This window comes from Rattus norvegicus, chromosome 2, assembly GCF_036323735.1.
Source record: "Rattus norvegicus strain BN/NHsdMcwi chromosome 2, GRCr8, whole genome shotgun sequence".
NCBI classification, from domain to species: Eukaryota; Metazoa; Chordata; class Mammalia; order Rodentia; family Muridae; genus Rattus; species Rattus norvegicus.
The window spans coordinates 61,146,101-61,174,070 of NC_086020.1; the positions used below are offsets into that span (position 1 = coordinate 61,146,101).

At 41.6% G+C, this 27,970-nt stretch overlaps 1 protein-coding gene across 1 annotated transcript; it reads right to left on the reverse strand.

The window, feature by feature from the left end:
- Positions 1-568: 568 nt before the first annotated feature.
- Positions 569-27,808, reverse strand: Dnajc21 (DnaJ heat shock protein family (Hsp40) member C21). The gene is made up of 12 exons (NM_138856.3): positions 27,491-27,808; positions 22,217-22,310; positions 20,585-20,708; positions 20,229-20,351; positions 19,413-19,717; positions 18,394-18,545; positions 14,620-14,707; positions 11,978-12,136; positions 11,548-11,590; positions 9,773-9,945; positions 1,506-1,581; positions 569-1,042 (listed from the first exon to the last, which is right to left on the reverse strand). Exons 1-12 carry the CDS (start codon positions 27,585-27,587, stop codon positions 875-877), a joined length of 1,602 nt encoding a protein of 533 aa, NP_620211.3. The 5' UTR covers positions 27,588-27,808; the 3' UTR covers positions 569-874.
- Positions 27,809-27,970: the final 162 nt, after the last annotated feature.

Here is a 27,970-nt window from a genome sequence, read left to right on the forward strand (position 1 = left end):
AGTCAGATTCTGAGCTACATAGCAAGACCTTGCATGGTTTTGTTGTGGTGGTGGTGGTTGTTGTTTTTAAAGGACTAAGGGAAAGCCCTGCCCCTAATGAATAAAGAGGGGAAAGCAAAACAAAAACCCTGTGAAAAGAGTGTGGGGGATGGGGCACACGAGGAGCACTTCCTGTGAGGAGTCATTCAAAGTGCCATTTCACCATGCCAGAGTCACCAGGTTAAGGAAGCACATCAACTAGATGCTTCCACCACCACAATTCCAACATTCCTATTGATTACCAGTATATCATACTACGTCAGCACAGCTAAACCACAGAGACACTGTTCTTGAACCAAACTATGCATGTCCAGTTAGCTCTACCTGAACTTAAGAAAAAACTAGCAGGGAAACAACTACTGGTCATTTATACAGAATTTTATATCAGAACTGGGGTTAAGTGTGAAAAGACATCCACGATGTTTGTAAAAGAGATCAGAGTATTTGAGAAATCATAAAACACAATGAAAATACCAGTAAATAAAGACACTGCAGAATTAAATAAAAGACTGAAACAGAAGGGCACATGTATGTGTCAAAATAATTTAATTTTCCCTGTACATTTCTGTTCACATGAGAAATCCCAATACACATTTATAATATTTACCTGTCAGGAAACATTCAAGTGAATTCAGATGGCAAAGTAGAATTCAATCACTAGTGAAATGTTTAAAAATATATATTAAAGAAAAATGTCTTTATAAGATAAAAATAATCTTCCACAATGCAATGAATTGCAGATCACTGAAATTTTAACTCTAGATTATTTCAGTTCAGTTTTTGGTTCCAGAATCTAGAGACAGTTTAAAAAAAAAAAAAAGAATGAACAGAATTCCTATCTATTTCTACGCTTCTCTTTCTTGTTTCGACTACTAGATACACTGTCTAAAGATGCTGCTGCTGAAGGTGCTCTTGCATGACCAGTAGCCTTTAGATGATCAAACAGTTTATTCCGGGATGGAAACTCACTGTGGCAAGTTGCACAGCTGATGAGGACATCACTCTGAGGAGAAAGCACATCAGAGCACATGGTAAGCTGATAAAAGTGTTTCATGATTCAATGTCAAGGTTAAACATCAAACCCGACAGCTACCAAAAGGTGGATTCCTCAGAAGATAAATCACCAAGCATTATCAACTCTGAAGGCCCAGAGACTGACTGTCAACAGCTTTCACTGCACGGACTACAAGAGTCTGCTTCACAACTGATCTTCACATTTAACACAAGTAACTCTTATCCCCAAGGTCTTTCTAAGGTTATAGTCATAGAAAATCAAATAGCAACTTTCCCAGTATCCAATATTTCCAATTTGCATATATTGCTATAGAATTTATATTTATAACTAGGTAGAGAGACAGAATTCCATACAAATTCCAGTTCTTTCTTGGAAAGCTCATGGACAGAGACGAACACTGTTGAGACATGGACAAGGCCACCGCAGAGCCTGTGAGTGTGGTCTGACTTACCACTGGTTGTGGCTCAGCAGGTACTTTGACAGATTTCTTCACATCTTTGGTTTTCTTTCCTTTGGATTTAGGAACACTGGAAAATAAATTATTTTATATAATACAAAACTAAAAAACTTTCTAGCTGTCATCTACTTCTAAAAATATTCAAAAGATTAAATGTATGAGTCAAACTGATTTGTTCATTTTAATAACTAATTTAGTTAATTTTCACATGTCAACAAAGAGCTTTAAAAAATACCTGAGAGATAAAAATTAAATTTGGCACAAAACTAAAGAATTTACTTAAAGCAAAAGCTAAAGTGATGCCCATAAACCCTCTTACGTATTTATTTATTTATGTTTTATGAAGAGAAGAGCACTTCACACTCCCTTTACAGCCAGTGCTGATCACACTAGTACATGACACTGAGTGCCCTATAATATTAACATCATTGTTTTTTCCTCCAGCCTATTGTTTTTGTAGAAGTTATTTTAGTTTTTAAAAGATATTATCGGGGTTGGGGATTTAGCTCATTGGTGGAGCGCTTGCCTAGGAAGTGCAAGGCCCTGGGTTCGGTCCCCAGCTCCGAAAAAAAAGAACCAAAAAAAAAAAAAAAAAAAGATTTTATCACACTATACCCAGGCTAGCCTGGGGCTACTATGTAGACCAGGTTGCCCAGAATTCACGACAACCCTGAGTCAACCTCCTGAAGGCTAGGATTTCTGGTGTTAGCTACCATGCCCAACTAACAACTTCCTGAATCTGATCAAGTCTATAGCAAACATCCAACAGTTGCACAGAAAAGTGAAAATAAAAACATTATAACACACTTTTCATAAAATTAATTCATTATGTACTAGGAAATTTGCTTTTATTAAAAATGGTTATCTGAGTGACTATGAAAAATTACAATGTGTGAAAATGTCATAAAACAAACTCATTTTATATGCTAGCAAAGAAATTAATAATACAAAAACAATGTCCTTCTGCTAATCTGGTGTTCTCCTAGTATCCTTCAAACCACAACCACAACACAGGCCACTGATGTCAGGCCCCTCCTACTCTGCTGGAATCCTGAACATTCTCTCAACCGCCTTCCTGTGAGTTCTAATTTGCTCTCTGCTGTGTGACATGCGCTCAGATTACAAGCAGGCATGGTGCACTTCATTAAAAACAAAGTGAGGGGTCCCACACCCCCGGATCCCGGCCTGCAGCAGCTCTCTGCTCCCAGACCCCGTGAGAGAGAGACCCAACCGCCTGGTCAGGTGGGCACTCCTGAGGCTGCAGAGCGGAAGAGACCACCAACACTGCCCACCCTGCCCACATCCCTGGCCCAAGAGGAATCTGTATAAGGCCTCTGGGCTCCCGTGGGGGAGGGCCCAGGAGCGGCAGGACCTCTGCCTGAGACACCGCCGGAACCTGAAGGAAACAGACCGGATAAACAGTTCTCTACACCCAAATCCCGTGGGAGGGAGAGCTAAACCTTCAGAGAGGCAGACAAGCCTGGGAAACCAGAAGAGACTGCTCTCTGCACACACATCTCGGACGCCAGAGGAAAACACCAAAGGCCATCTGGAACCCTGGTGCACTGAAGCTCCCGGAAACGGCTGCACAGATCTTCCTGGTTGCTGCCGCTGCAGAGAGCCCGCGGGCAGCACCCCACGAGCGAACTTGAGGCTCGGGACCACAGGTAAGACCAACTTTTCTGTTGCAAGAAAGCTGCCTGATGAACTCAAGACACAGGCCCACAGGAACAGCTGAAGACCTGTAGAGAGGAAAAACTACACGCCCGAAAGCAGAACACTCTGTCCCCATAACTGACTGAAAGAGAGGAAAACAGGTCTACAGCACTCCTGACACACAGGCTTATAGGACAGTCTAGCCACTGTCAGAAATAGCAGAACAAAGTAACACTAGAGATAATCTGATGGCGAGAGGCAAGCGCAGGAACCCAAGCAACAGAAACCAAGACTACATGGCATCATCGGAGCCCAATTCTCCCACCAAAACAAACATGGAATATCCAAACACACCAGAAAAGCAAGATCTAGTTTCAAAATCATATTTGATCATGATGCTGGAGGACTTCAAGAAAGACGTGAAGAACTCCCTTAGGGAAACACAGGAAAACATTAATAAACAAGTAGAAGCCTACAGAGAGGAATCGCAAAAATCCCTGAAAGAATTCCAGGAAAACACAATCAAACAGTTGAAGGAATTAAAAATGGATATAGAAGCAATCAAGAAAGAACACATGGAAACAACCCTGGATATAGAAAACCAAAAGAAGAGACAAGGAGCTGTAGATACAAGCTTCACCAACAGAATACAAGAGATGGAAGAGAGAATCTCAGGAGCAGAAGATTCCATAGAAATCATTGACTCAACTGTCAAAGATAATGTAAAGCGGAAAAAAGCTACTGGTCCGAAACATACAGGAAATCCAGGACTCAATGAGAAGATCAAACCTAAGGATAATAGGTATAGAAGAGAGTGAAGACTCCCAGCTCAAAGGACCAGTAAATATCTTCAACAAAATCATAGAAGAAAACTTCCCTAACCTAAAAAAAGAGATACCCATAGGCATACAAGAAGCCTACAGAACTCCAAATAGATTGGACCAGAAAAGAAACACCTCCCGTCACATAATAGTCAAAACACCAAACGCACAAAATAAAGGAAGAATATTAAAAGCAGTAAGGGAAAAAGGTCAAGTAACATATAAAGGCAGACCTATCAGAATCACACCAGACTTCACGCCAGAAACTATGAAGGCTAGAAGATCCTGGACTGCTGTAATACAGACCCTAAGAGAACAAAAATGCCAGCCCAGGTTACTGTATCCTGCAAAACTCCGAATTAACATAGATGGAGAAACCAAGATATTCCATGACAAAACCAAATTTACACAATATCTTTCTACAAATCCAGCACTACAAAGGATAATAAATGGTAAAGCCCAACATAAGGAGGCAAGCTATACCCTAGAAGAAGCAAGAAACTAATCGTCTTGGCAACAAAACAAAGAGAATGAAAGCACAAAAACATAACCTCACATCCAAATATGAATATAACGGGAAGCAATAATCACTATTCCTTAATATCTCTCAACATCAATGGCCTCAACTCCCCAATAAAAAGACATAGATTAACAAACTGGATACGCAACAAGGACCCTGCATTCTGCTGCCTACAGGAAACACACCTCAGAGACAAAGACAGACATTACCTCAGAGTGAAAGGCTGGAAAACAACTTTCCAAGCAAATGGTCAGAAGAAGCAAGCTGGAGTAGCCATTCTGATATCAAATGAAATCAATTTTCAACTAAAAGTCATCAAAAAACATAAGGAAGGACACTTCATATTCATCAAAGGAAAAATCCACCAAGATGAACTCTCAATCCTAAATATCTATGCCCCAAATACAAGGGCACCTACATACGTAAAAGAAACCTTACTAAAGCTCAAAACACACATTGCACCTCACACAATAATAGTGGGAGATTTCAACACCCCACTCTCATCAATGGACAGATCATGGAAACAGAAATTAAACAGAGATGTCGACAGACTAAGAGAAGTCATGAGCCAAATGGACTTAACGGATATTTATAGAACATTCTATCCTAAAGCAAAAGGATATACCTTCTTCACAGCTCCTCCTGGTACTTTCTCCAAAATTGACCATATAATTGGTCAAAAAACGGGCCTCAACAGGTACAGAAAGATAGAAATAATCCCATGCGTGCTATCGGACCACCACGGCCTAAAACTGGTCTTCAATAACAATAAGGGAAGAATACCCACATATACGTGGAAATTGAACAATGCTCTACTCAATGATAACCTGGTCAAGGAAGAAATAAAGAAAGAAATTAAAAACTTTTTAGAATTTAATGAAAATGAAGGTACAACATACCCAAACTTATGGGATACAATGAAAGCTGTGCTAAGAGGAAAACTCATAGCGCTGAGTGCCTGCAGAAAGAAACAGGAAAGAGCATATATCAGCAGCTTGACAGCACACCTAAAAGCTCTAGAACAAAAAGAAGCAAATACACCCAGGAGGAGTAGAAGGCAGCAAATAATCAAACTCAGAGCTGAAATCAACCAAGTAGAAACAAAAAGGACTATAGAAAGAATCAACAGAACCAAAAGTTGGTTCTTTGAGAAAATCAACAAGATAGATAAACCCTTAGCCAGACTAACGAGAGGACACAGAGAGTGCGTCCAAATTAACAAAATCAGAAATGAAAAGGGAGACATAACTACAGATTCAGAGGAAATTCAAAAAATCATCAGATCTTACTATAAAAGCCTATATTCAACAAAACTTGAAAATCTTCAGGAAATGGACAATTTCCTAGACAGATACCAGGTATCGAAGTTAAATCAGGAACAGATAAACCAGTTAAACAACCCCATAACTCCTAAGGAAATAGAAGCAGTCATTAAAGGTCTCCCAACCAAAAAGAGCCCAGGTCCAGACGGGTTTAGTGCAGAATTCTATCAAACCTTCATAGTAGACCTCATACCAATATTATCCAAACTATTCCACAAAATTGAAACAGATGGATCACTACCGAATACCTTCTATGAAGCCACAATTACTCTTATACCTAAACCACACAAAGACCCAACAAAGAAAGAGAATTTCAGACCAATTTCCCTTATGAATATCGATGCAAAAATACTCAATAAAATTCTGGCAAACCGAATTCAAGAGCACATCAAAACAATCATCCACCATGATCAAGTAGGCTTCATCCCAGGCATGCAGGGATAGTTTAATATATGGAAAACCATCAACGTGATCCATTATATAAACAAACTGAAAGAACAGAACCACATGATCATTTCATTAGATGCTGAGAAAGCATTTGACAAAATTCAACACCCCTTCATGATAAAAGTCCTGGAAAGAATAGGAATTCAAGGCCCATACCTAAACATAGTAAAAACCATATACAGCAAACCAGTTGCTAACATTAAACTAAATGGAGAGAAACTTGAAGCAATCCCACTAAAATCAGGGACTAGACAAGGCTGCCCACTCTCTCCCTACTTATTCAATATAGTTCTTGAAGTTCTAGCCAGAGCAATCAGACAACAAAAGGAGGTCAAGGGGTACAGATCGGAAAAGAAGAGGTCAAAATATCACTATTTGCAGATGATATGATAGTATATTTAAGTGATCCCAAAAGTTCCACCAGAGAACTACTAAAGCTGATAAACAACTTCAGCAAAGTGGCTGGGTATAAAATTAACTCAAATAAATCAGTTGCCTTCCTCTATACAAAAGAGAAACAAGCCGAGAAAGAAATTAGGGAAACGACACCCTTCATAATAGACCCAAATAATATAAAGTACCTCGGTGTGACTTTAACAAAGCAAGTAAAAGATCTGTACAATAAGAACTTCAAGACACTGAGGAAAGAAATTGAAGAAGACCTCAGAAGATGGAAAGATCTCCCATGCTCATGGATTGGCAGGATTAATTTAGTAAAAATGGCCATTTTACCAAAAGCAATCTACAGATTCAATGCAATTCCCATCAAAATACCAATCCAATTCTTCAAAGAGTTAGACAGAACAATTTGCAAATTCATCTGGAATAACAAAAAACCCAGGATAGCTAAAGCTATCCTCAACAATAAAAGGACTTCAGGGGGAATCACTATCCCTGAACTCAAGCAGTATTACAGAGCAATAGTGATAAAAACTGCATGGTATTGGTACAGAGACAGACAGATAGACCAATGGAATAGAATTGAAGACCCAGAAATGAACCCACACACCTATGGTCACTTGATTTTTGACAAAGGAGCCAAAACCATCCAATGGAAAAAAGATAGCATTTTCAGCAAATGGTGCTGGTTCAACTGGAGGTCAACATGTAGAAGAATGCAGATCGATCCATGCTTATCACCCTGTACAAAGCTTAAGTCCAAGTGGATCAAGGACCTCCACATCAAACCAGACACACTCAAACTAATAGAAGAAAAGCTAGGGAAGCATCTGGAACACATGGGCACTGGAAAAAATGTCCTGAACAAAACACCAATGGCTTACGCTCTAAGATCAAGAATCGACAAATGGGATCTCATAAAACTGCAAGGCTTCTGTAAGGCAAAGGACACTGTGGTTAGGACAAAACGGCAACCAACAGATTGGGAAAAGATCTTTATCAATCGTACAACAGATAGAGGCCTTATATCCAAAATATACAAAGAACTCAAGAAGTTAGACCGCAGGGAGACAAATATCCCTATTAAAAAATGGGGTTCAGTGCTAAACAAAGAATTCACAGCTGAGGAATGCCGAATGGCTGAGAAACACCTAAAGAAATGTTCAACATCTTTAGTCATAAGGGAAATGCAAATCAAAACAACCCTGAGATTTCACCTCACACCAGTGAGAATGGCTAAGATCAAAAACTCAGGGGACAGCAGATGCTGGCGAGGATGTGGAGAAAGAGGAACACTCCTCCATTGTTGGTGGGATTGCAGACTGGTAAAACCATTCTGGAAATCAGTCTGGAGGATCCTCAGAAAATTGGACATTGAACTGCCTGAGGATCCAGCTATACCTCTCTTGGGCATATACCCAAAAGATGCCTCAACATATAAAAGAGACACGTGCTCCACTATGTTCATCGCAGCCTTATTCATAATAGCCAGAAATTGGAAAGAACCCAGATGCCCTTCAACAGAGGAATGGATACAGAAAATGTGGTACATCTACACAATGGAATATTACTCAGCTATCAAAAACAACGAGTTTATGAAATTCGTAGGCAAATGGTTGGAACTGGAAAATATCATCCTGAGTGAGCTAACCCAATCACAGAAAGACATACATGGTATGCACTCATTGATAAGTGGCTATTAGCCCAAATGCTTGAATTACCCTAGATCCCTAGAACAAACGAAACTCAAGACGGATGATCAAAATGTGAATGCTTCACTCCTTCTTTAAATGAGGAAAAAGAATACCCTTGGCAGGGAAGGGAGAGGCAAAGATTAAAACAGAGACTGAAGGAACACCCATTCAGAGCCTGCCCCACATGTAGCCCATACATATACAGCCATCCAATTAGACAAGATGGATGAAGCAAAGAAGTACAGGCCGACAGGAGCCGGATGTAAATCGCTCCTGAGAGACACAGCCAGAATACAGCAAATACAGAGGCGAATGCCAGCAGCAAACCACTGAACTGAGAATAGGACCCCCGTTGAAGGAATCAGAGAAAGAACTGGAAGAGCTTGAAGGGGCTCGAGACCCCATATGTACAACAATGTCAGGCAACCAGAGCTTCCAGGGACTAAGCCACTACCTAAAGACTATACATGGACTGACCCTGGACTCTGACCTCATAGGTAGCAATGAATATCCTAGTAAGAGCACCAGTGGAAGGGGAAGCCCTGGGTCCTGCTAAGACTGAACCCCCAGTGAACTAGACTGTGGGGGGGAGGGCGGCAATGGGGGGGAGGGTTGGGAGGGGAACACCCATAAGGAAGGGGAGGGGGGAGGGGGATGTTTGCCCGGAAACCGGGAAAGGGAATAACACTCGAAATGTAAATAAGAAATACTCAAGTTAATAAAAAAAAAAACCAAAAAACAAAGTGAGGGTGCTGAGGAAGGAGGACTGCAAGTTTGAGACCAAGCTGACAAGAAAGAGAGTTAACCTGACTTCTTAACTGGAAAGGAACAGTAGAAGTAAAGCACTTATACAAACACCACTACAAGAGAAGGGCTGAAGGGCTAAACCAAAGTCTTATGTTTGAAAACCAACTGGAAGGTTATATGGAGCAAGGAGACATCTCAAGCCCTGCTATTCCTCAGCAGTTAAGAAATCAAATGAATTCTCCGAGTCCTTTTCTCACATCATTAAAATGAGAAAACTGAATTATTATCAGTGAATCCAAGAGTCTTTTATCATTCCCAAGTGAATATTCATGTAGAAGTCACACAGGAAGTAAAAATTACTTTTAGCTCTAGACACAGGAAGAGTTCAGGGACCTACAGTTCCACCTCTGACCCAGTCCTTATGTCCACTGTAGGCCCATGGAACTAGATTCTTCCCCTATTAATAACCATGGTGATATTATTGTTGCCATAGCGATAGCACAGTGTCACCTCATACATCTCTGTGTCTGTGTGGCTGTGTACACACAACTGCAGTTTACATCTAACTCAGGCATGGGAGGAGGTTGTGTGACCTACTCCTGATGACCTTACCACTAATTACTCAGTAGTTAGGAAATGACAGGAACTGTCTTACCTTTTAGCTTCACTTTTTGGATCCTCACAGGCTTCTGTGGTCTCTGTAATACAGATATTTTCTTGGGGCCTGTTTTCTAATTCTTTGGCATTGTCTTCATTTGACTTAGTCTCTTTTGGATCAATCTTTCCTCCTTCTTCAGTTCCATTTTCATTGAAATTGTCATCAAAGTTCTAGAGAACATATAAGCCATTATAAAACCAAATTAACAGTCATTGCTTTTAACTACTAAGACATCTCTCCAGCCCATTTTTTTCCTAAAGAAAAATCAATCTAAGAGTAATGGCTTCATTTTCGTACACGTGTGTCATATGTGTAGTGTGTGTGTGTATGTGCATGTGCACACCTTCGATGATCATCCTCTATCTTTTTGTGACAGAGTCTTTCATTGAACCCGATGCTGACTGAGGGCTGGGCTAGCTTACCTGCCAGTTCCAGAGCTGCTTGTCTCTGCCCTCCCAGTACTGACTACAGATATATGCAATCGTGATTTTTTTCTTCTTTAACAGGAGTGCAGGGAAGCCAAACCAAGGTCTTCACACTGTGTAGCCGGCACTTTACCAACTAGAGTATCCCCTTACTCCCTCCAGAATGGGTTGTGATATGTTTCTAAAACCTGCATTTATAAATCCCCAGATGCTCATTACAGAGATAATAGAGAAAATGTTAAGTGAATATGTGAATATGAGAAATAAATTAAACCTATATTTCCAATGATATTCATTTAATAATGTGAAAAAGACAGTATATTAGCAAAAAGAGAAAGGAAAAATTATACATATAGCCCAGTCAAAATTTAATTCAGTATTAGGTGATCTCTACAGGGGAATCCACGATGATTGTCTTGGATTGTAGTGAAACATTACTCTTAGTCAGGATAAGCAGGAAGAAGTGCAACTTTGGTTTATCCTGAGTAACAGCTCACCATGTTTACACATTCACACCCATTGTACTCTCCTTAACAGACACACTCGTCCTCTTGAACTCACACAAGTGACAGGGAGAGAGTCTCTGCCAGGCTTCTCTCAGAACAAAGCTAATCTCAGAGAAGTCCACATTTCAGGTCTTTGATTCAGGTCCACATTAAGATTTTTCATCCATTTTAAATGAGACTATTTCACCACAACAAAATTATTCTTTAAAATCAAAGATTAAAACATTCCATGATAAATAGATTAAATTTTCATATTTAATGACTAATACCCAAATTTTCCTATGTGCAAATTATAATTGTTATCTTGACTAAAAATCCTATCATTAGATATATCTAATTTAAAAATAATGGCACTCGGATAATTCCTATCAGATGAGAGTTCTACATGGAAAAAACCAAGTATGCAACACTAATTACAGGCATACAAGGAGGAAAATGTAATAAATCCTGAAAACATTTCACTTCCTTTTAAACAATTTTATAGGACTGAAGAGACTGTTCAGAGGGTGATAAGCACATGCTGAATCAACCTGAGGACCCCTGGCCACAGAACAAAATGGGCACTGTGTATGTGCACCTGGAAGGCCAGTGCTGTAAGTCCCATGGACTGGCTGGCTTCCAACCTACTCGAAAAATACAGCTTCAGGTTCAGTGGGAGACTCTGTCTAAAAGGAACAAAGCAGAAAGTGATTGCAGGACATACCCAACATCTCCCTGACATCCAGATGTGTATGTGAAAGCAGGCATTGTAATTATTACAATGTATTAATTACAGGAGTTAGATGTGTTTATAATATACTTATCGTAGGGCTATGATGTATAATAAAAGCTTTCAACACACCTGCACTGACTTCTGTTTCCTTTTCTTCTGTTTTTTAGAACGCCTAGAAGGAAACATAAATCAAAATGTCAAGTATTTGATTTTGTAAAGATTTTCTAAATAAAAATAAAATAAAAAACTGAAACAGAATGGTAAAGAAATACTAAAAGTGTGTACTATCTCATACAGCATTAGAATGACAGGAAAATGCTCACATTATTAGTTTAGAGATCACTGGACAAGTAATTAGCATGCCAACTGCAAAGTGAGGGAAGTGCTTTCAATACAGCTATAGCATAACCTATGAATCCACTCCTCACTTAGCCCCATACAGCTGCTGCTAACTAAGGAGTGCAGACGACGGCAGGGTAACAACTGCCTGCAGAAAGCACGTGAATACCACCCATCTCCAATGTGACCAGTGTCAGTGGCATTCAATACTGTCAATTACTTTTGCCTTGGTATATCTTCCGTTTCTTCCTCAGAATTAGCATTCAATAAATTTTCATCCATTTGAGCTCCTGAAAACTGTTCTTCCTCCTCCTCCAACTGCTGTTTCAACAAGGCAACCATTTCCCGATGCTTCTTGGACTTCTCGTGATTCTTCATGCTGAAAGAACAATCTGGTATGAGTGCTAGACTGTGGTAATCACACGTGCCCAGAACACTGTGGGAATCCTGCCAAGGGTTAGGATTTTACACAGAAGTCTGTCAGGATGGCCTGGAACAGTCATGAAGGAGTCCCTTCTTCCTGATACCAGCATTCCCCTCATTGCTTCCTTTTTATTGAAACACATTTTCCTGCCAAATTCTCCATTTTTTTTTATTTTTTTTCTATTCTAAAACTTATTCTTTACTAGGTTCCTTTTAATCACTAAGTATTTACTTAATCTGCCTATGTTGCAGGCCACAATACAGACATCTAGGGAGCTCTGGAAACTGTAAGGCACATCCTAGTTGCAAGATGGCCTAGAGAAGAGGTCATAGTGTCAAGTCTCAAAGAACAAGAGCAGTTCACTTCCTTTTGCTTTTTCAATAGCATATTGTCACCTCCTTCTTACTACTTTAATGTGAGTTCAGACATGTATCCCAAAACTCCACAGGCAGGATTAACTAATTTGATATACAAGAAACCAAAGGCATTCTACACACCAGGGCTAACAATATTAACCTGTGGGTTGTAGTCTCAGCTTAAGCTCATGGTAGAGTGGCTGACTAGCATTTAGACAGTCCTTGGGTTTGATTTTGAGTACCACAGAAACAGTAACAAAATTTTGCATGGGCACCAACCCTCTGTCACCATTTCATCTGTGTTCTGTTTAGATTTTTTGAATCTTCTTTCTGCTTATTTTGTTCCTTTCCACTAAAATTCTCCTTAGACCAAAATCCTCTGGGGAAATGAAGTTATCTTAAGTTACAAAATAAATGTTCAAAATGATAAGGGCATATTAAAAAGAAAAGAGTATTGGTGTGAAAGAATCCTTACTACACAGAGCTGGAAACATATGAACAGAAAATTATAAAACCCTGAAATACATGTCTAAGTTCAGTAACAGGAAACAGCACCATTCCATCACCACTACAAAGGCCGGTACAGGTAGCTTTCCCTTTTCCAAAATGCCTGCTACCTGAGTAGTTTAGATTTCAATTTTGGAAATATCTATTCAAATGCAGTGAGGTGTTTTGAGGCTCACTGCATTCTGAAGTATCAGCAATTCAATCCTAAGCACAAAAGCCATTCCTGTTTCATGTATGTCTTGAACATGTTCCTGGAAGGTCATTTTATGCAATATTTTAAATACACTTCATGTTGACTGATATCCTCACAGGAGGTTGGACACTGAATTTTCTGACATGTGGCACTCAAAAATGTTTAATGTCTCTAAGAAGAATTCACTACAAAAGAAAAAATTCTAACTCTACAGCACAAAACTGGATAGCACTTAGATTGAGTGGTCAAGCCGCTCAACACCAATAAGGACTTTAAGTGCCAGCGGACATAGGATGCTCAGAAACACAGCAGAGCTGCCACCCACATGTGGTTGGTTGCATACCTGAACTTAATCATAAATAAAGGGACAAACCCAGAAAGAGAAATACTCTTTTAAAAAGGTTGTTTATAGGACTAGTATATTGTAAATAGAATAAAAGATCAAGATAAAACAAACAAACAAAAAAATTCCAGATTAAAAGAAGCTAAATACACAAGCTTAGTCATATATCCCCAGAGTGGCTTTCCTACTAAAATGGGGAAATACGGTATACTACTAAAGAAAACATTGATGAAACTAGAATATGGACAATAAATTAGGTACAATTACCATATCAATGTTAGAATCTCTTAAAGTGATAACATGTCTTTGCTACTGAAAAACTATATTTAGATCTAAGAGATACTTAGATATAAAGAAGCATTATTATATGTAATTTTCAAATTTGAGGAAAAAAACTATGTGTGTGCAAAGAGCAAAACAAGCATGCAAAACACTGTGTGAGCCACAAGCTAGGGAGTGATTATGATATTCTAAATTTTCTTTAGGTATGATTATTTCCAAAATAAAAATAAATATAAAAATCTCTGACTGATGCCTTTGTATTCTTGATTCTAACTCTTCTGTGTTTCTTCCTACCCTGGTGCCTTTCCTTTGGTTATCTGGCACCCTCTCTTCTGACTCCCACAACCCCATTCTCATCTTTGTCCTTTCTTCTTGATGCAGGAATTTTGCTTCTTCTCCCTGGTGATTCGGTTCTCAGACGCTCCCATGCCCTTCCTTCCTCTACTGTGGTTCCCACAAGACGAAGCACTTCCCTGTGGAAGTGAGTTTCATCCCAGCAGTACAGAGCTAAGATTTGGTACCATTTCTCCCTCACCTTTGCCAACCATGATTTGTCATAGTTGACTTTCTAGAAATAGCACACAGGAATACTGAAATATGTTAATGGCTACAACAGGCTTAAAAGCACAAATCCCTCTTTCTTATTGTACCGAACAAAAACCCAGAGGGTGGGAGTACTGTTGATCAAACTGTGCCAACCATATTCTCCTCAACACCATAGCTTAACACCGAAGGCAAGTTCAAAGATGGAACCTACGCCTTTTCCGTCTTGAAGGATTTGTCACAAGCTGGGCAGTAAAGGTCACCGTAAAGCTCAGTCTCCTCAGCCTCCTCACTGTCTTTACCTGTGGAACGAAAGTAAAATATGAGCAAAGCAGCATCCTTAAGAAGAACTCAAGACACATACAACTTAGAAATCAATTGTTTTCCTTTACAAAAAAGCAAAACAAAACAAAACTGTTGTTGGTATTTGAATTGTCCCTTTTGAGCATCACTGTGTTTGAAGAATTCAAATTAATCACCTCATCCCTCAAGTTCTTTTCTTAAATCCTAAAATCACCAAGTACCACCGCCATGCCTTTACCGAGTTCTTTTTGAATCTTCTTCAGAAAAAATTTGCTTGAAACACACTGAGCTACCCCAACATACTCCAGCTTAGCTTATAGCACTCTCACATTGCCAAGGAAATCAGAAAAAGCTCATCACATATAAGTTCACTACTGTCTTTGCAGACCTTTTTATTATAAACTGAGGCTTATTTCGGCAAAGTTACTGCTGTCAACACCATCTATAACTCTAAATGACAAACCTTAAGTAGGACTCTTCATAGACTTAAAAAATAAGTAAAATGGGGGTTGGGGATTTAGCTCAGTGGTAGAGCACTTGCCTAGCAAGCGCAAGGCCCTGGGTTCGGTCCCCAGCTCCGGAAAAAAAAAAAAAGTAAAATGATTATTTTAGATTTATATCAATAAGGATGTCACAGTGTCTCATATTCCACATTTGGTTCTTCGCAGATAAAAATATGATTATGAAAGACAATCTGACTCAAATTTTTAACAGCCCACACACACATCCTATGTCTTTGGGCAATGCTAAGTTCAGCAAACCCCATAACAAAGGGTGCCTTGGACAGTACAGAACCGAATTAATTACTGCCTGTTCCACTTCAGCTCCATACTTATGAAATGTGTAGAGAGCTACAGCTTTACCGTCTGAAGCCCGACAGCAAAACAGGCAAAGGTTTCTTCACTCTCTGATAACCTTCATTCTTCCTGGACACTTCCACAACCTCAGCATATCATCTTTCCCTTTCTTCCCATTAAAGGAAGCACTTCATAGCTTCTCTTTGGCACATCCATGTCAGCATCCATACTTTCCTGTCTGGGGGCCATCATTACATAGAAGTTATTTGACCACAAGTTCTATGAGACCATCATAACTGAGCTGACATCTATTTGGCTAGTAAGGGACGAAGAGCTGCTAGGTGACTAGGGAGCTATGTACTGTGCAGACACTGGGGCAGTGCAAGATTTCATCACATTATACAGGCCAAGGCAGAACTTAAAATGTAGAGGACTTATTTCTGAATTATCCCATTTAACATTTCCAGATGACAGCTGACTGAAAGTCACTCAAAGTGCAAAGGTAAACTGGAGGGATAAGATAGGGTCATGATGTCATGTCATTTCTTCATTGCACAGCAACTTCCAACATTTCCTATGCATGGAATCATCTTTAATAGATCAAACAGTTAACAAAAATTCTGGCTTTAAAGCAGAAAATCCCTTTTCTACATGCAGACTGCCAGTTATTGAAGACCAGCAACATTATTGAAGATGCTCTCTTTTTTCCATTGTATACTTTTGGCTTCTTTGTCAAAGATCAAGTGTCCACACGTGTATGGGTTTATTTCTTGGTCTTCAATTCTATCCCACTGATCAATCTCTCTCTGTACCAATACTATGCAGTTTTTTATCAAATTGCTCTGCAGTACAGCTTGAAGTCAAGGGTGGTGATTTCCCCAGAAGTTCTTCTATTGTTAAGAATTCTTTTGGCTACCCTGTTTTGTTTTGTTTCATAGAAAATTGAGAATTGCTTTTTTCATGTCTCTGAAGGACTGAGTTGGAATTTTGATGGGGATTGCATGGAATCTATAGATTGCTTTTGGTAGGATGGCCATTTTTTCTACCAATCCATGAGCATGGGAGATCTCTCCATTTTCTGAGGTCTTCTTCAATTTCTTTCTTGAGAGACTTGAAGTTCTTGTCATATATGTCTTTCTCTTGTTTGGTTAGTTACACCAAGATATTTTATATTATTTATGATTATTGTGAAGAGTGTTGTTTCCCTATTTTCTTTCTCAGTCAGTTTACCATTTGTATAAAGGAAAGCCACTGATTTGTTTTAAGTTGTATCCAGCCACTCTGCTGAAGTTGTTTATCAGCTGTAGAGGTCTCTGGTAGAATTTCTGGGGTCACTTATGTATACTATCACACCATCTGCAAAGGGTGATGCCTTGATTTCTTCTTTGCCAATTTGTATCCCCTTGATCTCCTTTTGCTGTCTTCTTGCTTTAGCTAGAACTTCAAGCACTATATTGAATAGATATGGGGAACAACCCATACATGAGCTGGTCAAAGGCCCCTGACACACATACAGCAGAGGACTGCCTGGTCTAACCTCAGTGGGAGAAGGTGCATCTAACCCTTGAGAGACTTAAACCCAGGGAGTTGGAAGACCTGGAGAGGGTTGGGAGGGTGCATCTTCCTGGAGATAGGGGAAGAGGAATGGGATGATGAACTATGGAAGGGCAGAATGGGAACGGACCAAGACTGGACTATAAAAAAATTAAAAAAAGAAAAGGAAAACTCTGGATTTTTAAAAAGTACTCATATGGGGCTGGAGAGATGGCTCAGCGGTGAAGAGCACTGACTGCTCTTCCAGAGGTCCTGAGTTCAATTCCCAGCAACCACATGGTGTCTCACAGCCATCTGTAATGAGATCTGATGCCCTCTTCTGCTGTGTCTGGAGACAGCTACAGTGTACTCATATACATAAATAAATAATTACAAAAAAGTACTCATATGTTCTCAGACATATCCCATAACTTCTGACTCTTACTTTTCTCACCGGTTAAATGAAGAGAATTCCATTAGCAAAATCTCAATTTAAGGAATATTTTCTGAAGACCAGGCAAGGTCTTGTATGTAAAAGGACTTCATAAATTATAGAAATGCAATAGATCATTTCACATTTATAGAGTGTTCTATACTTTTCAAAGTATATATTGCATGACTCATTAATAAATCATTAATACTCTTTTTTAAAAAAAAAGATCATCACTTGAGTTACTTGTCTGAAAATCTACAATTTATAAGTAAGTAAAATCAGGGAACTCTATTCAGATCAGTTTTTTGGATGGAGGAGCTGGTAACCATGAGAAAATCAGGATTGCAGGAGTGCGGTTCTCAGAGGCCTAACCCTTACCTGCTGAACTACACACTCAGCGTCTGCACTCCAATAACATAGGCAGAGAAAAGAAATATTCTAGTACTGCAAGTACCTTCCCTAAGTCGTAAGTGGGAGGAGTAAGACAAATACAACACACACTCCCATACTGCTGTTCTCAAAGAGGCATTAAAACTACTGGGCATGGTATGCACATCTTTAATCCCAGGACTGTAGAGGCGGAAACAGGCAGATCCCTGAGTCTGAGGCCAGCTGGTCTACAGACCTAGTTAGTTCCAGGACAGCCAGGTCTATACAGGAAAAACCTATGTGGAAAAACAAACAAAACAGCAAACAAACGCTTAACAGAATGTTCTTCGATTGCCCGTTAGAACGCCCAATTTCTAGTTCGGTCTAGAAAGCAGGACTGCGGCCCTGTGCCATGACATTAAGTCAGGGCTCTCTAGGTTTTCATTTGCCCTTCTGTTTTCTAGTTGCTTGCACTTGGGCCACGCTGTAGGCATCTAAGTACACACAATAACATTTATTTTCCAAAATTACTTAACCTAAAAAGAAACATTACCATCTACTGCGTCTTTGGCCTCCTGCTCCTCCACTTCGTTTTCATCTGACCCATCTCCAAACTCCTTTTCGTACCTCGCTTCCATCTCCCGGAGCTCCTTCTCCAAATTGGCCATAGTCATCCAGCTCTGCTCTCTGTACTGCTCTGCCAGCCTAGATAACACAGCAGAGCCTCAGTTTCACTGGAAAGCACACCTCTGTAAGGCTCTAAAACTAGCCCTACAGAGAATCCCCGACGCTGGCAATGAGTGGAAACCAACCGCCCACGCTCAGCTAGGGTGGGGCAAGGTCACTGGCACCGAGCTGGTTTTAACTGCTCTACTAAGAAATAGGACTTGAAATACAACCCTCAGAAGCTCAGTCAATGTCTTCAGGTGACTTTAAGCGTTAAGTATCAAAACCAGTACAAGATATTGTATGGCAGCCAATCACAGGACTCTGCGGTTTGGTAGAGAGCTCAGCAGGAGAACTTGCTGTCAGGCCTGAGAATCTGAAGCCCACATAGCAGAAGGAAAGAACTGGTCTATGCAAGCTGCCCTCTCCACAGGAGTGGCCCACACATACAAGATGAATTTTTTAAAGTTAAAAAAAAAAATGTTTTAAAGATCAGGGCTCTGGGTTAGACTTCTTGAACTCCATTCCCAGGTGTGAGTTAACAGCTACAAGGCCTCATTTCCTCACAAGAAAAAAGAGAAAAGCAGTTGAACAGACTTCTACAGAGTAAGAATTCAATTAACACTAGTTGCTAACAAACTTTAGTAGAGATAAAAGATCTAAGTACAAAGGGCCTCTGAAGGAAAATATGTAAACAGATACCTAGATGTTTACATAGTAGGTAAAGAAACAATGCCAGAATTCAGAGATTTTAAAAAGAAGAAAAACTATGTTATAAGCTATAACCAAACTTAACATGGAAGCTTCCTGCTGGCTCCCTTTGGACATGCTCTACCATGCTGGCCACCCTACTGACAACCACACAGACCCACATCAGCCAAGACCAGCTAGCTCCAGATTGCATACTTGGCTTGCTTCAACTTCTGCTGCCTCCTCATCTCCTCTGCCTTCCTCGCCTTCTCTGCGTTCTGCTCCTCCACAAGCTTCCGATGTGCCTGCACTCTCTTATCTCGTTTACGAATAAAGGCTACCAGCTGGCGCACCAGTTCATTTTTCTCTTTCCTTGCTTTGTCTCGAATTTTTTTGTTTTCTTTTTCCATTGCTCGTTTCTCCCAACGGTTCGAGGCTTGCCGAGTATCATATTCTTCCTTCCAGGCAAAATTCTTCTGAGTACAGAAACTCTGCCAGTAAGCGTAGAAAGGGTGTACCACCTAGTGTCAAAGAAAATGGATAAAATTATCTTGTTTTTACTTAAATTTCTTTAAAAAGGCAGTAAATATTAAGGAATAAAATAACTTCTATAGCTTTCTTTTTATGTATTAAGACTACTTCTGTTATGTGTTTTTTTTAAACTTTTGAAGTGCTGGGAACTGAACCTAGGGCCTCTGTGAATGTTCTATCACTAAACCACAACTCAGACCTCCAGACCCTAACATTATTAAACACTGGACACGATAGTCAGTCTCTTAAAGACTTTCCAGGAAAAGACATTTATTCTCCTACGCATATTTAGAGAAGAAAAACCGTCTCACTGGCCACACAAAGAGACTACTACAATCACAGAGAGAACAAGTCAAGACTTGGCACTACAAGACAGGTACAAGCTCCAGCAAAAGTTAGGGAGAAAGACAGGTCAGGAGACAAAAGATGATTCCTTGTAAAACTAGAAAACCCCAAGAGAGAAGCCCAGGAAAGTGAGATGCAGAGCAGTTTTTCTTTTACCGTGTCATAGTCGCTCTGGGAGTCACCGAAGGTCGGAAAATCCTCAGCACCTCCCTCTGACATACACTCCAGTTCTTCTTTTGCAATCAGCGCAAAGACGTCACGATACACTGCATAGAAACCCTAAAACACAATAAAGCACAGCCCAAAACTCAGTGAAGCAAGAAAAACAGGATTGAGTGCTAAGGCGGTGCAAGGCCCAGCTCTCAGTACCTCAAGGGCCCTTCATCCAGCCACATGAGCCTACAGCTCAAACATGAACAGAGGTGCGGTCACTTCCTATACAATTTTAAGACAGCTCCACATTGAGTGTTACCTAACCTCTTGAGGAAAAATTACAAGTTTTCCCATCTTACCTTTTCATCGTCTCCATAACCAGAATAACAGGTAACCGTGAAGTAATGAAGCAAATCCAAGCTGTCGTCTTGATATTCCCCATCAAGGCCTCCTTTAAGTAAGGCCTCTCTGTGGTTATCATACCTAAAATTCAAGCAAAAAAAGAGCTGAGCAAATAATGACTTATTTAAATGCAATCATATAAACTTTCACAAGGACTCTGTCCTCAATCAGCTATCATAACAGTGCATGTCTCAACATGTGCAACCCATAACCTCACGGCTTTAAAGAAATCTAAAAATTAAAATACTTGGAAGTCTTTCAGGATCTGAGGATTAAAATCATGCCTGCAACTTCTAAGACCATTTATAATAGTAGCCCCTATCAACTAGGAATTCTAGGCTCTCTCTCAACAGGTAACCGAAATCCATAGGAAAGAGAACTACTAAACGGTACAGTATTGAATATAATATGGCGCACACACACACAACACACACACACACACACACACACACACACACACGCACGCACGCACACACACACTGCAATTTGCTCTTCATAAAAAGTCTGCAATAGTATTATCATCCTTGCTTGATACTGCAAGAAACTAAAGCTCATAATATTAATACTGGCTGTTCATCATCATAAAGTCTGTAAGCAGCAAGACCAGAATTCAAAGTCAGGCTGCTCCTACTGCAAAGGCTGGGCGCCTCACACTGGAATGGTAGTAAGACCAGGCAACAGGAAAACAAGCAGGCGGGAGCTTTAAGGGAAACGAGAAGATCTAAGCTTTAGAGGAGTACTAAATAGAGTACCAATACTGTAAAGGAAGACAAATGAATTTGTTTTGGGTTCTGGAGAGAGGCTGTCCCTATGCAGCCCAAGGTGGCTTGAAACTCCCTCTCTATGTAGCCAAGGTGACTCTCTTGAGGACAGGGACCATAGGCAGAGACAATAGGCATGTGCATATATCTGGCTTTAGTTCAGAATTTCAAAGTCCTTAGTCAGAGAAAAGTTTAAGCTCTTCTATGAGGTTTAAGACAATTTGTATAAAATTTCCTTTTAATCCTTTCTCTTTTGAGATCAGTATGCTGTACAGAGTTTAAGCAGATTACTTTCACAGCAACAACATGTTAGGGGCAGGATTTTACACTTTTACATCTGAGTTCAAAACCTATTCATTTGCAGCAGGGCTGAGACGCTGAAAATTCAGAACTTCCAACATACAAATTCCTATTACAAAATGAAACTGTATTATGAGCTCATCTTTGTTAAAAGGACCTATTTGTACAATAAAATTTATCCAAACACTCTATAGAAACATATTATAATTTTTACATTAAAATAATTAAAATAAGAATTGCTACAAAAAACAAACATCCAATGCCATACAGTAAAGGAACCCCAAATGAGAAACTGCTTGTGGCCTCCGAGTTAAAGCTATGTAACATCACAGACTTGCTTCCTGGATAACAGCAGACAGTTGGGATAATCATCCCTAAGTTCCTTCCTGCCCACATACTGCACTTTACATAACGAAGAGGTGACAGATGCTTCAGAGCGCTCCCCACCACTCCATGTGCTAAGCTGTCAAGAAGCCGACAACCTCATGCTGACCATCTCTGCTAACAAACTAGACACGCAATACCTACCACGCTCTCTCCTGAGGGTCGCTTAGGACATCGTACGCAGCTTGGATTAATTTAAACTGTTCAGCTGCTTCTGCGGCATTATCCAGGTTTTTATCTGTTAAAATAAAGTCACAGAAATTTAGTCATGAACAAAGTAGACTCCTAGGCCATCAAAATGGCTAAGTGGGAAAGGTGCTTGCTTGTTTCCTGAATCAACTCCGGAATCCATATGGCAGTGATAAAGTGTCCTTCCTCTGGCCTACACATGATCTCCATGTACCTGCCATGGCATGCCTGTACGTGTGCCATATACCCACATGTACACAGATATGTATGTGTATGGAGGGGTGTGTATATGTGTGTATATACACGTACACACACATATACATACATATATACTTTTCTTTGAATAAGCTTGACATGGTGCATGTCTTTAACCTCAGCACTAGTACAGCACATGCTCTATCAACATGTGTATCAGGATATATATATATATAAATTTTAAATAGCAGAAGCTGCCAACAGGGTACAAGAGATAAAGGATAAAGATGCTCCCATCAGGCTGGACAGTCTGAGTTCAATCACTGAGACCCACGCAGTAGGAAAGAAAGAATCCACTCCTACCATTTGATCTCTGCTTCATTCTTGTTCCTCTTCGGCTGCTGGTCTGACCAACAGCAGGTACAGAAGGAAAGCAAATGTGTATGAGATGAGACTGGACAGACAGCAGCCTCCATTCTGGGCTCTTGCTGTCTCCAGGAATACTCATGTGACAGTGTGAAGAACTCAGATAGCTTCAAGGGATGAAGAACAGAGGGTAGGAAGGAGGGAACAAGTGGAGATCGGCCAACAATCATGTCTGTGAGTCTGGAAGCAGGTCCTCCCAACAGAGATGAGACAGCCTTAGCAGAAGCTATAAGCTAAGCCACTCCCACATTCTATGCTTCAGAACCCTCAGAGTCTGAATAATGAACTGATACACACCAGTTTTTTTGTTTTAAACCCTAAGGCTTTGGTAATTTTGTTCCACCATAAATGGCTAATACATTCATAAATTAAACCTTTGAATTTAACATAAAAGATATCAAGTTCATTAAGCTACTACTACTACTCAATACTTGTCTTCTAAGGTTAAGATATAACAGAATATGTTGCCTCCAAACAGCCATGCAGCCTTACTATCTCTCTCCACGGCTGAGGAGGATATGTGCCTCCTCTGACTTGTCAGTCAGCACCTGATCCCAAACCCTTCAAGTGGCTTTCTACCAAATATCTAACACTAATATTTTTTCCAAGCATAGCAGTTTGCCATGACCCTTTTATCCTGTGAAACTAAAAATAGTCTTACATTAACTAAAAATAATTCCCAACTGCTATCTATACCTTTGTATATACCTCACTTTCCATGAGGAATAACAACATAATTCTAATGAACCTTTCAGAGTGCACCCATTTGAAGACAGCCAGCAATAGCCAATCAGCTGTGTTCTGACTGAGAATGCCCCCAATGGGCTCAAATGTTTGAATACTTGGCCCCAGTTGGTGGAATTGTTTGGGAAGGATTAGTAGGTGTGGCCTTGTTGGAGGAACTGTTACTTGGGGTAAGTTTTGAGGTTTTAGAAGACTAGCATCATTTTGAGTTAGTTCTCTCTGCCTCCTACTTGCAGATCTAAATGTAAGCTCTTAGCTGCTGCTCCAGCCACTGCCACACCTAGCTCTGCTCAGCCATCATGGACTAATAACCCTCTAAATCCATACACACAATATGAACTCTTTTCTGTAAGCATGATGGTCTTAGCATGTTATTATAGCAATAGAAAAGTAACTAAAATAAGATACAAAGACAAGTTTACTAAGTGATGCTTTCCAGAAAAACCACTGTTCTCCTGTGAAAAAGTGTGGGCCTGGGTGGTCCTTATTACAGAGTGCCCTTAGCCCACCTGCTGTATACTCCTCCAGCTTTAGCTCTCAAGTACAAGAATTATAGCAGACAAATGTACTGTTCCTTTCTTCCAAATAACAATTGAACCTTGCTCTTATGGTGGGTAACTGGCCCTTGAGGTAAAGATTCTGTTCTTCACCCTTAAAAGTTGAGGTGTAACCACATGACTAAGTTAATAAAATCTACAGAAGTATGCTACAGTGGGTTTTAAAAATCTTCCTTAAAAGACAACTAGCACAAACCCTTGTCTCTTCTTTACACATTCCTTCTCCTGTGACTAGCATCATGAACTGTCACTGTGGACGACGAATGAGGGCCCATTTAGGAGAGAACTGCTACCTTACACTGCCCCAGCTGAGAAAGCAATTCCGCCTTGGAGACTCACTGCTTGATTCAAGTGTCCCGCACACATGGTGAGGACGATAGAGCAAGTCTCCAATGGATTCATGAAACATGGGAGCTATCACAACTAGCCACCTCTGATTTCTCCTGAGGTGAGAAAAAAAGAAGTTGGTTTCTGCATTAGCTACAACACCCAGCTTCCTTCCACATTCAGCTGCATACAACCCTCATACCCTTTCGAGGGGAAGCTCTCATGACAGGTGTTAAGATTTCTGTCTCCATCAACTCAATCATAAACAGATCCAAGGAGAAAAGGATGAGGACAGATCCCTAAGGCACTGTTTTCCAAAGTCCATCTTAGCATTCAAACTGGGGCCGCCTAACAGCTTCAGCATCACCAACAGTCTACACCGCCTCTTTTTGGGGGGTGTGGGGGGGAGGTCTCCTAGAAAAATGGGAGAAACTTTAAGCCTCAAACATTTCTGTAAAGCCACAATAGTGCAGTTCAAATTAAATAACCTAAAAGCTAAAAGACAAAAACAAAAAAGAGCTGGAAACTGATTCTTCTTATATTAAAAAAGGAAAAAATGGTCGCTGTGTGTGCGTGCGTGTGCGTGTGTGTGCGTGTGCGCGCATGTGTGTGCACATGTTCGTGTTCCTTTTTATCAGTACTGCACCTAGTCCAACTTCTTCCCATTTCCTCCCTCCCCCAAAGAAGTTTGTAGAGAGCTATAAAGCTTTTAAACACACAAAACCTAAACATATATCATCTAATAACAAGATATAGCTTCTGAGTCGAACTTTTTTCTTAATGTTTTCAGCCAGTCACATGGCTTCTACTTCACGTAAATGCATCTGAGCGAGATGACTGTGTGGAACTGAGATTAACAGCTGAGGTCTAACAAAGGAGCAATAAAGGAGTCTACATTTTGGCACAGGTATTGCAGTCAGTCACTGAGGTTTACCAGGCATCCATTCCCGTACTATTCTATGAGGTTTTCTCTAGACATAAGCCCTTACTCTGCTGTTATTTCCTAAACCTTCTTACAATGCCTTCTGGAAGACTGATTTTGTTGGGCTGTCCCTTGCAAAAGCTTGCTTTGAGAAAGCATCACTTCTTTACAGTCTCTACTCCTCTTGATACAGCACTCCTATGGCAGCCCCATGGTGACATAAGTCCTGGTCACTGACCCTTTATCACTACTCATTCTAATGGTCGCCTCTCTACCACTATCTCCTTCTCTCCTGTGTGTGCTCTTGGCTTCTAGCCACTCCTCCCAACCACTGAGAAACTAGCATCTTGCTCATTATTTCCACTTGGGTACTCCTGGCCTCATCTCCAGGCTGACCTCCCTCCCTGGAGCGCACACACACACTCCCATTACAACCAGAGAGAAATTTGAAAAACTGGCATTTATCGCCCTGGTGTTTCCAGTTCTTCTATGTTCTACCAAAGCTCTTAGGCTAAAACCCTACTCCAGAATTCAGCACATCCCTCCTGGTTGGTTATACTAGCCTCTCTCCTATGCTCCTTCCTCCTCTCTCCAACAGGTGCACTGCCACCCTATCATTTATTACCTACAAGTCACTTCTTCACAGCCAAGCTTCTGGGGCGGCCTTTCCCATCTCTCACCCACATACACAAAGCTGGCCAGGCAAGGACTTGAATTTGCCCTCACAGACCTTCTCTTCTAGGATGAAAACTGCCCGTTTCCTTCCCACTCTGGGTCCCACTCCAGTCTTCCATTCTTCCAAACCATTCTATAGCCTTCCTTGTAAGTACTGCCCTCCATCCCCCTGAACATCTTTTGCCCACCACTGTGCTCTTCCCGAAACAGGATACAGTCCAAGGTCCTCCCTGTGGAGTCGCCTCTGCATCTCTAGGTACACAGAAGAACCCAGCCCCCATTACATGGGTGCTTACTAGTTGTTGTATTAACCCAAACAGCAATATCACTGTTTTGCTCAAACAAGTAATTAGCTTCCATGTGTGCAAAGCATGTTTTCCTAACAAGACTCTGAAGTCCCCGTTGTAGCATTTCAAAATCTACATATCATATACCCTTGTGCAAGTGACTTGCTTCTTCTGGATAGGTATGAGAAAAAACTGAGCTCAAACATGGTTGCATTATATGGCGTATTTTTTTTTCTCTTTTAAGCAAAAAAGAGAGAAAGAAAGAAGAAAAACAGCCATATATACCCTTCCAAACCTATTAGTCATCTACATGTTTATATCCATCTTCCATCGATGAACAGTTTAAAGGTAAAGCGAAACTATTAAGGCAAAACCACAACAAAACAGATAAACCCGCCACGAAGAAAAAAAAACGCGTGAAATAACCCACGCCTGGTGGCGATGGACAGTAATCCCTATTACTTGTGAAGCTGAGCCAGAAAGATCACATGTTCAAAGGCTGCCTGGGCAACATAGCGAGACCCCATCTCAAAATGATTCGTTAAAAACTGGGGCGGGTGTACTGGATGGAGAGCGCTTGCCAGCAGGTGCGCGGCGCTGGCTTTAATTCCCAGTATCCAGAGGGGCAGAAGAGAGACTCAAACAGACCGGATTCAACTACTAAGTTTCGTAGCCTGGAAGATGAGACTTCGTCAAAGTCACGCAGACCCGTTTTACAGCAACAGAAACCATCCCGGGAAAGCAAACTCCACTCCTAAGTAACCTTGCCCAGTTCGCTGGGCTGTCCCCCTAACTAGAACGCGCCGTGGGAAACTCGTGTCCTTTGCGGGGCCGGGTCTGCGGGAGCCTGGGAACTCCGAAGGCGGGCGCGAGCAGGCCTGTTTAAAAGCCAGTCCCCGGCCAGGCGGCGTGAGGGGCCGGCAGCCCGGCCGCAGGAGTCGGGGGTGGCTGCACGCCGACTCCGCTTCTCCTCGGCGGTGCGGGCAGGGCCGCGCCGTCCCCACAGCTTGCGCCCCGCCAGGCCCGGCGGCTGGCGGCGCCGGCCCGGCTTGGGTCTCGCGGTCGCCCGGGGGCTCCCCGCTTGCCGGTCACCTACCCGGGTGCCACCTCAGGGCCAGCTTCCGATAGGCCTTCTTGAGCTCCTCCTCGCTGGCGTCGCGCCGCACCCCCAGTGCCTCGTAGTGACACTTCATGGCGGGGCTCGACACCGGGCCGGGGCCCGGGGCGGGGCCGACGCCCGGGCCCGGGCAGAAGCGGCAGCGGCGGCGCTGGCTGTCCTCTCCTCCGGTGGGAGCCCGGCGCCAGCAGCCCGCCAGCCAGCGAGCCCGGCGGCGGCGGCGGCAGCGGCGCGGGACGGAGGAGGCGCGCGGCGGTGGACAACGCGGGCTGCGGCACGCGGACGCGCGGAGGGGGCGGCGCCGACGGCTCCGCATGGGCGGGGGCTGGGCTGGGTTCCGGGGGAGCCTCGCGCTGCGGAGGCGGGGCCTGGGCGGGGGACGGTGGGCGGGGAGCCACGCCGAGAGTCATTGTGAGGAGCACAGTGGGCTGTTTGAGTGGCACTACTTGCCTCCCTGAA